Below are 13,592 nucleotides of genomic sequence, written 5' to 3' on the forward strand. Positions count from 1 at the left end.
TTTTATCAAAACTTTATCCCATAATTTGATATATTAATTTGATATTTTGTTTTTCCTTCCTCCTAATATTTTCCGAGTTACAAAATCAAAATTCTCAAATGAGTCTAATAGGCAGTCATAAACTCATGTTTTGTAACATTTTGACATCTCTCTTGGGCAGCATAAGGAAAAGCTCCACCTTAAAGTCGGTAGACATTCTCTCAAACCATTCCACCATGGTAAATATTTCACAGGTCACCTGCCAGCCCAAACAGTTCAGATGATTTATTAATAATTACAGCGCCTCAAATTTCTACCAAATTTGTATATGTACAAAGCTCACGTGCAGACTTAGATGCTTTCAAAGCATTGCAAGAACCTCACTCCCAGAAAACTTTAAAAAAAAAAAAAAAATCCATTACAAGAATCAAAGATACTTCTCATTGCATAACAGAGAAGAACTGAGATCCGCTAGACAAAAGTGCAGACCATGCTGTTCTATCCTCCCATTTCTGAGTTTGTATTTTCCTCTTCTTCTTTTTTCTTTGTACACAAAAATAAAAATTCTCTCAATATCGAAAAATCCCAAAGAAACCATTGCGTAAGACCTCAGGCGCTAGGAATCTGACCATCATAAGCAATCACTTTAGTTCTTTCGATATCAGATAACGGAAAGTGAAATTGTGAGGAACCCATTCAATGCCCTTCTGAGACTTCCCCAGCAGACTTTTCTTAATATTTTTTCTCACAGACTCAGGTAAACACTGTTGAATCATCTCCATCACCCCGCCAGGACATAAGCCCAAATCCTTTACAAATGACTGTACAACCTTTGGTAGAAGTATTTTTTGGTCCTTGCGCACTCCAAAGGTAGCCCGTATATACTCTTCTTTCGCAGCTTCTAGCTCTTGAAACACTCTTTTGGGTGTGTACACACGAATCTGAAGAAGTATTGGAAGAAAAAGTCAGTGGTACAGTAAGATTCTTTCTCCCCCTCCTTTGCATCCTTCTTAAATATGTGAAAGCACATGCAAATGAATGTGAAGTTACACTTCGAAGAATAGCCTTGTCCAAATCAAAAGTGGTGTTTGATTAGTTTTGTGATTTTTCTGATCTTTACCCCATCAAAACTACTCATTCTCAAAGCTAGATGAAGCAGCAATGCAACATCTTCACAGCATGTTTCGAAGCAGAGTTAATGGTACAAATTGTTGGGTGGTCTAGGGTCTTCTTAACCACAAAAGCTAGCTCAAGGGGTGAGGCTTTTCCTCACACTTAATAATTGACTACCAGCTACTTCTACAACCGATGTGGGATAACCCCACACAAATATTATCAAATAAGAAATTGTGAATAAAAAATTACCGCAGGATCAGAATGGCTTCCCGAACAGAGTGCAAAGTGTAAAAGAGGTTCTGGATGCTCAATTGCATATGCTTGCCGCTCATCTCCAGCCTTGAATTTCGTCCTTGAGGGAAGCAACAACCGAAGCCACTGCAAGCAGAAGCAAACTCATCAGACATGCTACAAACTCAAGATCAGTAAAATCTCCCAAGACATACTGAAAGTGACAGCAAACATGCTCAGTTGTCTCATAAGAACTACTATGTCAAACCAAACAAAAATCCAAAATGGAGAGAGAAATATTTTTGACTTGGTCACTACAGACAAGATGGTAAAGAGTTAAATAGGAAAAAGAGTATTCTTTTGACTAACAAAAGAAGATTATCAAAGTGAAAAGTCTCCATGATCAATTATCAGTTTTCGGTCATTCAGGAAATTAAAGCTAGCTGAGTACATAAATTAGTAAATAACTAAATCAAAAGTCAAAGCTATGTCAAACTGGCATAACAAGTTTTTTTTTTTTTTTAAATTAAAAATCAAAAGCAAACGTAAGGCATGGGAACTACCTGTCCAGGACGAGGCATCCGGCATCCAAGGATACAGCTCTGTATTGTCTCTGCACTTATTGTGTGACCCCCAATATTATAAGCAGCCTGCATTTTGCAAAAGCATGAGGAAAAAATAAAAACTGAATTTAATTATTTTCAGAGAAACAAGTGCAGCCTCTTTACCTTCAATAGTAGAACTATTCTCTTTACATTGTTTTGTGGAATTCCATAGGCCAAAAATGTCTGTCGAAATTATTAAAAAAGAAAAGAACAGGGGGGGGAAAAAAAAGAAGAAGAAGCAATTATCATCTGCATGTATCCAAAACTAGGCCAGAAAAAGAAACCAATAATTTTGATGAAGAGGATCATTACGTGCATCACCAATGCATTGTGTATGTTGATCCAAAATGCCAGCTTCTCTTCACGTTTCATTTTCTTAGGATCTACCACTTCTAATCGGCAGATAAGTGACCTGCAAAAGAATAATTCAGTAACCTAAATGAAGAATGAAACTATGTCATCCGTTAAGTTCAACACCATGCAGAGATATAAACATTTATAGATCACTACATGATTCTCCCCCAATAACCACACACCACAAGACTCACTTGAAACTTTGTAGCAACAGTTCAATATCTCCAAATTTCTGACCGTCTCTATATATCCATTGGAGTTCAACTATTGTGCTGTATGGGCCACTGAACTCTTTTAGTCCTTCCACCAGGAAAGGATTATCTAACCGTACATCAAATGATGAATCTTTCTTGAACCCAGGACTCCACATATCAAATTGTTCTTGTGGAGAAAATGCACTGGTTGATGACAAAGATGAATTGGGAGACGAGAGGGCATGATGCGTCAGCGGTGGGTCTGCAAGCTTGCAATATATAACTGACATGCACTTGATCATATCCTCAGAAAGCTTGTTAGGTGTCTCGGAAACATGATCAGATATATGGGTACCAAGGTGCTCCGCCAGACTGATTACATTTGGAGAGGCACTCTGAGCATACTGTAGAGAGGCCACTGAAAGTCAAAATCCATGGAAGTAGATGGCGTTGCATACATATAATTCAAAGAGATTAGTCTCCTCTACAATAATTGCTATTACCAGTGGATCATCCATACTGGAGCTTTACATCATGAGGATATAGACGCGTTGTCAACATTTTACCCCAAAAAAAATGAAAAAAGAAGAAATTTCTGTCTTGTCAAATGAAGGCAACATCCATTATGTGATGATGAGGTAGAGTGTTACATTGTAGGGGAGAAAAGTTCTTGTAAGGACAGTGGACAGATTATGTTAAAAAACTCAAGTTACCTCCATCATGGACAAAGGTTGCGACTGACAGGCACGCACGGCTTTGGCAAGAGATTCAGGAGGAGAAGTTCTTGACAAAAAAACTGAATGTTGAGATAATGAAGAGTGACAGCGATGAACACCTGCATCTAATAGCTTCTCTTCACCTCCAATATCATAGGATTCTTTCCATGGGTTGGAAAGGGACTGACTATTAGATTGAAGAGCAATATTTTCCTTTTTTGATGTGCTAAAAGGATTGGAAATTAATGGAGATTTTACTCTTTCGTCTTTGGCTGGTGGTGGAGATAAGGAAGACAGTTGTTGATCAAAAGCTTTACGGTACAATGAGAGAAGATGCTGCTCCAAATGCACGACTTCCAGCTCCAACACTGCAATTTCCTTGATCAATTCTGAGGCAGGCTGAAATAAAATAGTTGTTACAGCACAAGTCAATGAAAGGTCTGAAATTTTTTTAATCAGCTCCTTAAATTTTTCATCATTTCACACCAAAACAGTTTGTCAAACACAATATGCTTTGGTGTAACTTTAAGATACTCATGGAACAACAAAACGATTATTTCTTCAGTTATTCATATTTTCTTTTTAAGGAAACATGGAATCAGGAAGAACTGTGTTCTTGCTAAGATATGGGGATTCACATCATAAAGATTACCAATTATATTACTATACTAAATTACTGAAGAATTTACATATATAAACCAGATGGAGGAGGGGCTACATCCATATCCTACAGAAAAAAAAAAAGGCACAAATTACGCAAAGAGTGTCCTGTTATTTGCCATTGCTTAAAATACGCAGAATTAATATCAAGAGAAAACTTATACCATTGAGCAGAAGAACAATAAATACCAGAGCATTTCAATAAGACGTAAAAAACTACTTCCACCACCACCACCACCTCTCCCCCCCTCCTCCCGCCAAATGTTGGGTTGGGTTTCCATCCTAAATGAGGATGGCCCAAACTTGTCCAATACTGGCCCATGTGTGGAGAGGCCAATTTTAGAGAATAGGGTTAATAAACCTATCCTTCACTGCTGCAAAGAGGGGTGAACAATCAGAAAATAAGAAGGGAGAGAAGAGAGAGCCGCTGTCACATAGAGAGAGAGCTGTTCAGTCTTGATCAACTGCTCTGATCAACGAACGTTTGTGGTTCGATTGAGCTGAAATTTTATAGAGATGTTCAAGACACATGAATATTCATTGTGAACGGTGGAGATTGGATTCTAAGCATTTGGTGTCGTTTTCCAGCCCGTGGACAGAAGCCTCGGTTTTGGTGAGATCTTTCTTTAATTTTTGTAGAAGTTGACTTAAGCCAAGGAATTATATTTCTTGAAGATAGTTGCTCATTGTATGCCTTTAGTTGAGACTCGAGAAGATTCATGTATTCACGTAATTGTTGATAGTGGAATTGTTTGAGTGGACTACGGTCTCGTGGTCTTTCCTTTCTTACACCAAGAAGGTTTTCCATGTAAAAATCGTGTCTTGTGCTTGTGGTGTTTGGATATATATTTTCCGCATATATTGCTCTATTTTATAGTTTCTTGAAGATTCACACAAAAAGAGAGTTTGATTATTGTTGTTTCTCCCAAGAAAGTGGTATCAGAGCAAGGTTCGATCGAGCGCCCTTAAGTGGTTATTATTCTGTTATATATCTTGTGTTGAATTATGGATGCTAATCTAAGTAGAATGGTGTCTTTGAATTGTTCAAATTATCATATATGGAAAGGTAAAATGGAAGACCTACTTTATGTAAAACAATCCCTTTTACCTGTGTTTGCTTCAGAGAAGCCAGAAGCCAAAAAATAAATCTTATGAAGAATGGAATTTGTTGCATAGACAAGTTTTTGGATATCTTAAGCAGTGGGTAGATGATAATGTTTTGAATCATATTGATGGTGAGACACATGCAAGCACACTTTGGCAAAAACTTGAGGTGTTGTATGCTCGCAATACTAGAAATAATAAAATGTTTTCATTGTTTATGGTGTGACTTTTATACTTTGAGGGGTTTATAAACAAAGGGAGATAAACATATCGATGTGTTCTTAGTGCAAGGCAGCAGCAAAGACTCGTCGACGAGGAGATACCGAGAGCCAGAAAATCTCAGTGTTTAAAGACTCGTTGACGAGTGGATAGACTAGTTGATGAGTGACCTTTTCTGTCTCGTCGACGACTGCCCTGTTCTCATCGACGAGGGCATCTGGGCTGCGAGAGAAAATTCAAATTTTGAATTCGAATGTTGTGACGGTTAGGGATTCGGAGAGATGCCTCTGAGGGGTTGTTATTTATGTTCTTCTAGACATGTTTTGACATGTAAGAGAATGAGAGAGGGTGAGAGAAGGAGGGAAGATCATTGTATCAAGAGTAGTGTGTAATCTTTGATTTTTATAGTGAAATCTCTTGCGAATTGCTTCTGTGGACGTAGGCATTGCCGGACCACGTAATTCCTGGTGTCATTGCTTTTACTATTGTTTTCTTTATATTGCTATGGTTGTGGATGTATTTTGTATTTCTCATTTAAATTGTTGCAAGTGTATGTTTGATCCTTAACAACAATATTGTTATTTCACTGTGCTTTGTTTGAGAGGAGTTAATTTCACAACAAATTGGTATCAGAGCATGTCGTATAGCCTCTGAATTGAATGATCTCTTGGTGTAACAAGGGTTTGGTAAAAGGTTTATACAGAATTCAACCGGATAGCATGGATGCAATGACTTGGAATGAATTGGGAGCAATCATTCGTCTTCGTTTGGCTAAAGGACGTGTTGTATCACATCATGGATGAGAATTCTCCGGCATTAGTTTGGCGAAAATGGGGATGCCGATATATGTCTAAGGGTTTGTCAAAATCTGCAAGTGGTAGTGGTGGAAAATTCAGAATATAGTGATAAATATATGCTATGTGTTTCATCGGGTTCGGAGTGCCTCACGGGTGATTCTTGGGTCTTAGATACTGGATGTTTTTATCCTAGAATATGATTTGACATCTATAGGTCAATTTACACTGGTTGTATTTTGATGAAAAATGATATTTCATGCAAAATGTTTGTTATTGGAAATGTCAAAATCAAAATGTATAATGGTGTTGTAAAAGTCATATGTGATGTAAAGCATGAATCGGGTCTAAGGAAGAATGTTATTTCATTGGATATTTTAGACTATAATGGATATTGTTACAAGTCTGAATGTGACGAAATCAAAGTGTGTGAAGGCAACTTGATAGTGATGAAAGGAGAAAAAATAGTGGGAAATATCTATGCATTGTAGGGCGTTACGGTTGCAGGTGGAGTTGCAGTTGTTGAATCTGAATCAAATATTTTGTGGCATAAGCAGTTAAAGGATATGGATGACTACATGTTTTCAGATGTTTGGGGATTGATGATGATACCATCAGGGGATAGACATATGTATTTCGTGTGTTTATCACGAAGGGTCTTGGTGTACTTCATGGAGTGGCTAAGGTGGAGAACCGGACCGGGAGAGAGATTCTCAAGTCAAACATTGGGGTTGAGTACGCTGGTTTTGTTCAAGAAGTTTTGTGAGTATGACATGTTATATACAGGGCTTGTAGGGTACTTCTTGGTGAAGTCAGTAAATATGGCGCGTTTCTCGTGTGACCAATTGCCAAAGTTATCGCTAGATGAGAAAGTTGCAGGTAAATTGGGGGCAAGTTTTGCGGTAAATTACTCAATTGCGAGTGGATGTCCACTGGTGCACTATTCTAGTGATGGAGGATCTAGGCTTGGTGTGATGTTCAGACAATACACTTTTCTAAGGTGTAAGAAAGGTGGGTACAAGTTAGATGATCCTATGGAAAACAAATGTGTGATCGAGGACATGACTTTTGATAATAGAGCCATGGCGCAATGTACTCAGGTAAAGGAAGAGACACAAATGCTAGAAAACTGCGGCAGCAGCAATTATGTTATTCAAGTGGAGTTAAGGACTCAAGGCAAAAATGCGGGGAGTTCTATCTCTTCACAGTATGAATGGGCATGTGATGCAAGTGGAGCAATAGACTCAAGGCAAAGTGGCATTTGTCATATTGTAGGGAGTTTTAACTCAGGAGACCAGCAGAATCACGATGGGCCCATGTGCACTATCAAACCACCACTCAAATATAAATTTGGCATTCTAGTGTTTCATGTATTTATTACTACCAGCAGCAAAGTTTCTACTATTTTTTAAGTTGCAATGCATAGAAAAGGGAAAAATAGATGAATAAGTGTTATGATGGAGGAAATGGAGGTATTGCATATGTATCAGGTGTGTGAGTTGATGAGGCTTCCAGTGTGGAAGAGAGTGATAGGATGAAGCGGAGTGATGTATCTGTTGTGTGTGAATGACATGTTATTGGCTGGAAATGCTTTAACTGAGCCTAATCAGTTGGGAACTCTGTTGAAAGATTTTTGACATGAATGTATTGGGTACGGCCAAGATGGGTCTTGGTTCGCTGATTCGCATGGACAAAATAGGAGGGAGATTGGTATTATCTTAAGGTGGTTTTGTGGACAAGGCTACAGAGAGATTGATTCTATATTAGGGTGGCTTTATGGATGGAACCACAAGGAGACTTTTTTTTACGTCTCAGGAGGGTTCTGTGGAGAATCAATATGGAATGTCTACCGCTCGGTACCCAAGGACGGGCTGTGATATCCGGAATATGTCAAAGGTCCCTCATGATTGTGCAATGGGGTGTTTCTGCAAGCAACAAAGTACACCATCAGTTGTTAGATGCAGATTCTTGGGGCCAACAAAGCAGATTCTTGGGATTCGCATTTATAGATGCAGAAAAGACAAGAAGTTGTTTATATCACAAAAGCAATACATTGAGAAAATGCTTGAAAGGTTCAACATGAACAAGACTATAGTGAACAAGACTATAGTGGTTAGCTCTCCTCTTGCAACACACTTAAAGTTGAGTACAAAGCAAAGCACTTCAACAGATGAAGAGAACGAAGATATGGAAAGAATATCATATATCTTAGCAGTAGGAAGCTTGATGTATGCAATAGTTTGTACAAGGTCAAACATAGCCCATGCAGTTGGTGTTGTTAGCAGGTTTCTCTCAGATCCAGGAAGAGAACATTAGAATGCGGTAAATTGGGTTATGAGATATCTGCAAGGCACTTGCAAGTTGGGTCTTAGCTTTGGGAATGGCAAACCAATGTTGATTGGCTATACAGATTCTGATATGGCTAGAGATGTGGATATCCGTAAGTCTACTTCGGGTTATATGATTACTTTCTTAGGACGGGCTGTTTCTTGGCAGTTGAGGTTACAAAAATGTATTGCACTTTCTACAACTGAAGTAGAGTTGTTTGCAGCAATAGAAGCTTGTAAAGGGTTTCTATGGATGAAAAAGTTTTTATAGGAGCTTGGTTTCAAGCAACAATAATATGTGTTGTTTTGTGATAATCAGAGTATTATTCACCTTGCAAATAATTCTTCATTTCATTCGAGATTGAAACACATTAATGTAAGGTATCAATGGATAAGGGATACTCTTAATGACAAGCTGATAGCACTTGAGAAAATTCACACCGATGATAATGGCTTTGATATCTTAAAGAAGGCTCTAGCAAGGGTGAAGCTTGAGACTTGTCACTCAATCACTGGGATGGTGAATCGCCCTAGTCGGGAAGAGGGAGATTTGTTGGGTTGGCTTTCCTTTTTAAGTAAGGATGGCCCAAACTTGCCCAATACTGGCCCATGTGTGAAGAGGCTCATTTGAGAGAATAGGGTTAATAACCCTATCCTTTGCTGCTGCAAAGAGGGGTGAACAATTAGAAAATAAGAAGGAAAAGAAGAGAGAGCCGCCGCCATATAGAGAGAGAATTGTCCAGCCTTGATCAACTATTCTGATCAACGAGCGTTTGTGGTCCGATTGAGAAGAAATTTTACAGGGATGTTCATGACACGTGAATCTTCATTATGAACGGTGGAGATTAGATTCTGAGCATTTGGTGTCGTTTTTTAACCCGTGGATAGTAGTCTCTATTTTGGTGAGATCTTTCTTTAATTCTTATAGAAGTTGACTTAAGCCAAGGAATTGTATTTCTTGAAAATAGTTGTTGATTGTATGCCTCTAGTTGAGACTAGAGGAGACTCATGTATTCCCGAAATTGTTGATTGTGGAATTGTTAGAGTGGACTACGGTCCCATGGTTTTTCCTTTCTCATACCAAGAAGGTTTTCTATGTAAAATCGTGTGTCTGTGCTTGTGGTGTTTGGATATATATTTTCCTCATATAATGCTCTATTTTATAGTTTCCTGCAAATTCACACAAAGAGGGAGTTTGAGTATTGTTGTTTCTCCCAAGACCCCAAACACTAACTGTCGTACCTATGTGATTGTTTCACAAACATATATTCACATGAAGAAATCTTCTAATGGAAAATTAAAACATAATCTGTTTCTCAAGACTGAAGACAAAAAAGACCTACCTTGTTTGCTGGGATTTCATTTGTTGTCTCTTGAGAGGAAGACCTATAGCCCAATGCTTTCTCTAAAACATGGCGGACCTCAAATTGATCCTGTAATTTTTTCTCAAGCTGCATAATCTGTACGCAACGTATAAAACAATTATATGCGAATCAATAGCTCAAAAGCAGGAGGCTACTCACAATACACCACCGAACTTTAGTCACACATAGGAGACAAAAGAGTTTTAATTTTAAATTTTTGAGCCTCTCAACTTTTACAAGCTCAAATCCATACCTCTTGCTTCAAAGAGCTTTGAACTTCAGTACTGGAAAATTGTTTGTCCCTTGATTTCACACGGTCACTCAAGCGCCCCATGTCCTAGCATCATAACAAAAATAGAATTCATTTACTTGACCAATAATATTATTTTCAATGAGGAATCCCATTTTAATAAAGAGTAAATTGTGGAACCATCAAAATGGTCATTAGTTGAACGACTCAAACAAGGGGATACAGTCCTGGGAAAGAGGAATTGGACTACCATAGTTATGCTCTAGCATGAGGATTTGATACAACATGGATGGAACCATCAAAATGGTCATTAGTTAAATAATTAAATCATTGGAATACAGTCCTGGGAAAGAGGGACAGGACTATCATAGCTATGCTCTAGCATGAGGGTTTGATACAAAATGAAGGGAACCATCAAAATGGTCATTAGTTGCATAATTAAATCATGGGAATAAAGTCCTGGGAAAGAGGGACAGGACTATAATAGTTATGCTCTAGCATGAGGATTTGACACAACATGAATGGATGAAGGTGGTTCCAAACCAATCAGAAGATGACTTTGGAAGTTATTTTTCCTTCTTACAATAGTATATAGAAAAAAAGAAAGCAAGAGTGCAAAACAGTGGAGCCTACCAGCTTTATACGGTGAGAGGCTTCCTGCGAGCCATCTATATGATCTTTCTTGGCTCCCCCCTTATCGGGATGGCTGCTACGGCAAAAGAAAAAACACAAATAATCAAAAGAAATAGATAGCAGAAAACAGGTTTTGAAGTCTTCCATTGTGTTGTAAGGCCAATTTCTTATGTATCTGCAACTGATGCAAAATTCCAAGTCAGAGATCTCTACTGTCACCCATCTTTCTTAGAACGAGAAGAAAAATAAGATGAGCATGAGGGGGTTTTTTCTACAGGAATTCATTTTGATGTTCTCGATCATTTCCCAGAACCCATTCTAAGACAGTCTTAACTACATTCAAGAGCCAATATGATTTGATTAATTACACACATTATCGTAAAACTCAACTTCAGAGTGGAGTGGTGGTGGGGGTGGAGCTTTATTTTACAACTTTACTCTTAACCCATTTCAGAACTCTTCACAGTTGCAGCAACCCCATCAAGAAAGAATACCAAAACCTGGAATAAGTACAAGAAAGAAGAAAGCAAGCTTTAAAGTAAATTAAATAGCTACCTGTTCGGACGCTCCTGCTTTGGCGTTAGTCGCAGTCCCGCCATTTTATTATCACGATTCCCTCCAAACCCCATCTCTGAAAGCACCGAAAAAATATGTAATTCCAGCTAAATTACAGCCACTGAGGAGAAAAAAACAAAAAAACCACATCAGAAAAATGGAAGACAAAAGGCAGATCAAAGACCAGCTACCATCAGAGTACTCCCGAGTTCCGAGTCTTGACAAGAGCAGGTGAATTATCAAGTGGGTCGGTTGGGGGAGGAAGCAGACCCACCAGTCCAAGTGACCAAACGACCTCTCACAGACCTCTCCTTGGACTCAGAACAAACCCCACTTGTCCAACATGCATTCCAAGAAGCTCACACAAAGACATTAAACATCACTCAACACTCATCACTGGCTCACTGGTCTCAACGAAACAGAAAGGCACAAAGAGACACTGGCTAACAAAGGTGAACCCTTTTGACCGACACCTACTCTTTGATTGCACCCTCACCAAATCTGTTAGCTTTTGGAATGGCGGAGAGACTTTTGCATTAAAAGAAGGAAAACCAGTTCGTGGGCTTTAATTGAGAAAGAAAGTCTTAAGTGATGGTAGAACAGACCCTATAAATGTCAAAATGTCCAAAAGTAAGCAATTCCTTCCACCAGAAAATCAGCTGAACATAAATAGTGAATGACACTTTTTGATATATTTTATATTTTGTTATTAAAATCCAATCCCCACAGTCCCTTCTCCTGTTGGAAAGCAAGTGGGAGTTGGTGGCCGTCCCTCCCAACTTTGTCCCTTTCATAGTTCCTCGTATCCCTAATATGCCCCGCATTAAAGGTGTATTACTTCCTTTTGGCGTGTGATTATAACCATTGTACAGTTATACTTACCCAAAACTATATCAATATACTTGCATTACACTTAAAATCAGTGTCAAAAAAGGAGAAAAAATTAAGCCGCATAGTTACATGTTATGATAGTCATTTGGTCTCTAATTTTCCATGCTAAATGGCATGCACATATGGACAATTAAGCTTGCTTTTCGGTAGTTATGTTTGGTACTTGACTTCAGCTGCATATATGTATATTTATAATTACAAATTATTCAAAGCATCCATCATGCCCTTTAAGGCTTGTATTAGGTCATGATTGTTTGTCATTATTATACAGTGGACTCAATTTTTGAGCAAGATGAGAGTTGTTCAATATGGTTGAGATCATTGTAGATATGATTACATTTCATATCGTCAACATGTTTCAGAAAACAGACATTATTGCAAGAAATAAAACCTTTTTATATTTTTTTGAATTTTCAATCCTTCTGTATTTTAAGATTTTAGCTGACCAGGAGAAAAAAACAAATGCAAAATAGAAAACAACAAACCTCTCATGATAGATTTGCAACAAATTAACCAAGACACAGGTAATAATCCTAAATGGGTTGGGTCTAAAAATGAGAAAGTAGGCTCTCACCTCAAAAGTGATGAAAGGTATTAAAGAAACATTGGATGCTTGGGGGAAGGGGAGTGGGGGATGAAGGCTACCTGGGGTTTCTTATCTTTTGTCTAATCTCTGTAGATAGAGTGGGAGATGCCCAAATCGTCCTTCAGCTCTGAAGAGACTTTTGTTTGTCATAGAATCCACGTATAAATTAATGCTATAATGCTACTGTTTTGACCTTTTACGATATCGATACAAGAGGAAAAAATGGGTGTTGTACATTGGCCACTTCTCTGTTCTTTTTTTTCTTTTTCTTTTGTCATCACGTTGGTTTACTAAGAAAAAAAAAGCTCCTTTTCCAGAGGCAGGACTCGGGAGGGACAGGGAAAGGTTGTATTGCAGAAAATTCCAATAGGTATACTGCAACCCACTGCATTTATAACTTGGTTTTAGTTGCAAATGCATCATGCATTTGGTGGTTTAGTGATACCTTGCTTTGAGTGGTTCTTCATTTGGGTTCAGTGAAAAGTGTTGGGTTCGGTTTCTTTAGATTCCACCTGACACTGTAGGCTGCCTCAAGAAATGAAACTTCCTGCTCCAATCAATAAACAAATGAAACTTCTATTTTATCTTATCATCCAAAAATTAATGACAGTATACTTGGTGAGTGCTGTCTCCAATGTCAAATATTGAGAATTAATCTATTAAGTGAAGTACCAATTTTCAAATAAAACTGACAGACATGCTTGTGGTTCAATGAAATTATGAAGTTGTATTAATGACATTCTTTAGTAGTAAATCACAAAAAATAACATCCGTCATCCTCGTGTGATACAATTTTGTGCACGCAGATCCATGCCACAGATAGTTTTTTTCTCCAGAAATTTATTAGTTAGCTTTCTAAGCACAAGATTAGATTCCCATCTTTGTGCATTTAAATCAGGAAAATTGTCTTCTGATTTCGAAGTAATTTCTGGAATGGTTAGACAATGCTGTAGGATCAGATGTGACACCCTAATGTCTAATGAAAATCCCAAAAACAAAAAAGAGAAAAAAACC

General features: G+C 38.1%; 1 protein-coding gene across 5 annotated transcripts; it reads right to left on the reverse strand.

Annotated features, from left to right (window-relative positions):
- Positions 1-239: 239 nt before the first annotated feature.
- LOC131146341 (uncharacterized) lies at positions 240-11,743 on the reverse strand. 5 transcript variants are annotated; one of them, XM_058095905.1, is made up of 12 exons: positions 11,293-11,743; positions 11,102-11,177; positions 10,547-10,619; positions 9,917-10,000; positions 9,643-9,759; positions 3,193-3,594; positions 2,480-2,883; positions 2,244-2,343; positions 2,055-2,114; positions 1,890-1,976; positions 1,345-1,473; positions 240-920 (listed from the first exon to the last, which is right to left on the reverse strand). In XM_058095905.1, exons 2-12 carry the CDS (start codon positions 11,173-11,175, stop codon positions 621-623), a joined length of 1,830 nt encoding a protein of 609 aa, XP_057951888.1. In that variant the 5' UTR covers positions 11,176-11,177; positions 11,293-11,743; the 3' UTR covers positions 240-620. The 5 variants fall into 5 exon arrangements, with proteins under 5 accessions (XP_057951888.1, XP_057951903.1, XP_057951887.1 ...); XM_058095920.1 differs by having other exon boundaries at positions 3,454-3,594; positions 11,293-11,740; XM_058095904.1 differs by having other exon boundaries at positions 10,547-10,622; positions 11,293-11,687.
- Between the last annotated feature and the right edge of the window lie 1,849 nt (positions 11,744-13,592).

The sequence above is a fragment of the Malania oleifera genome, chromosome 1, assembly GCF_029873635.1.
Source record: "Malania oleifera isolate guangnan ecotype guangnan chromosome 1, ASM2987363v1, whole genome shotgun sequence".
Classification (NCBI taxonomy): Eukaryota; Viridiplantae; Streptophyta; class Magnoliopsida; order Santalales; family Ximeniaceae; genus Malania; species Malania oleifera.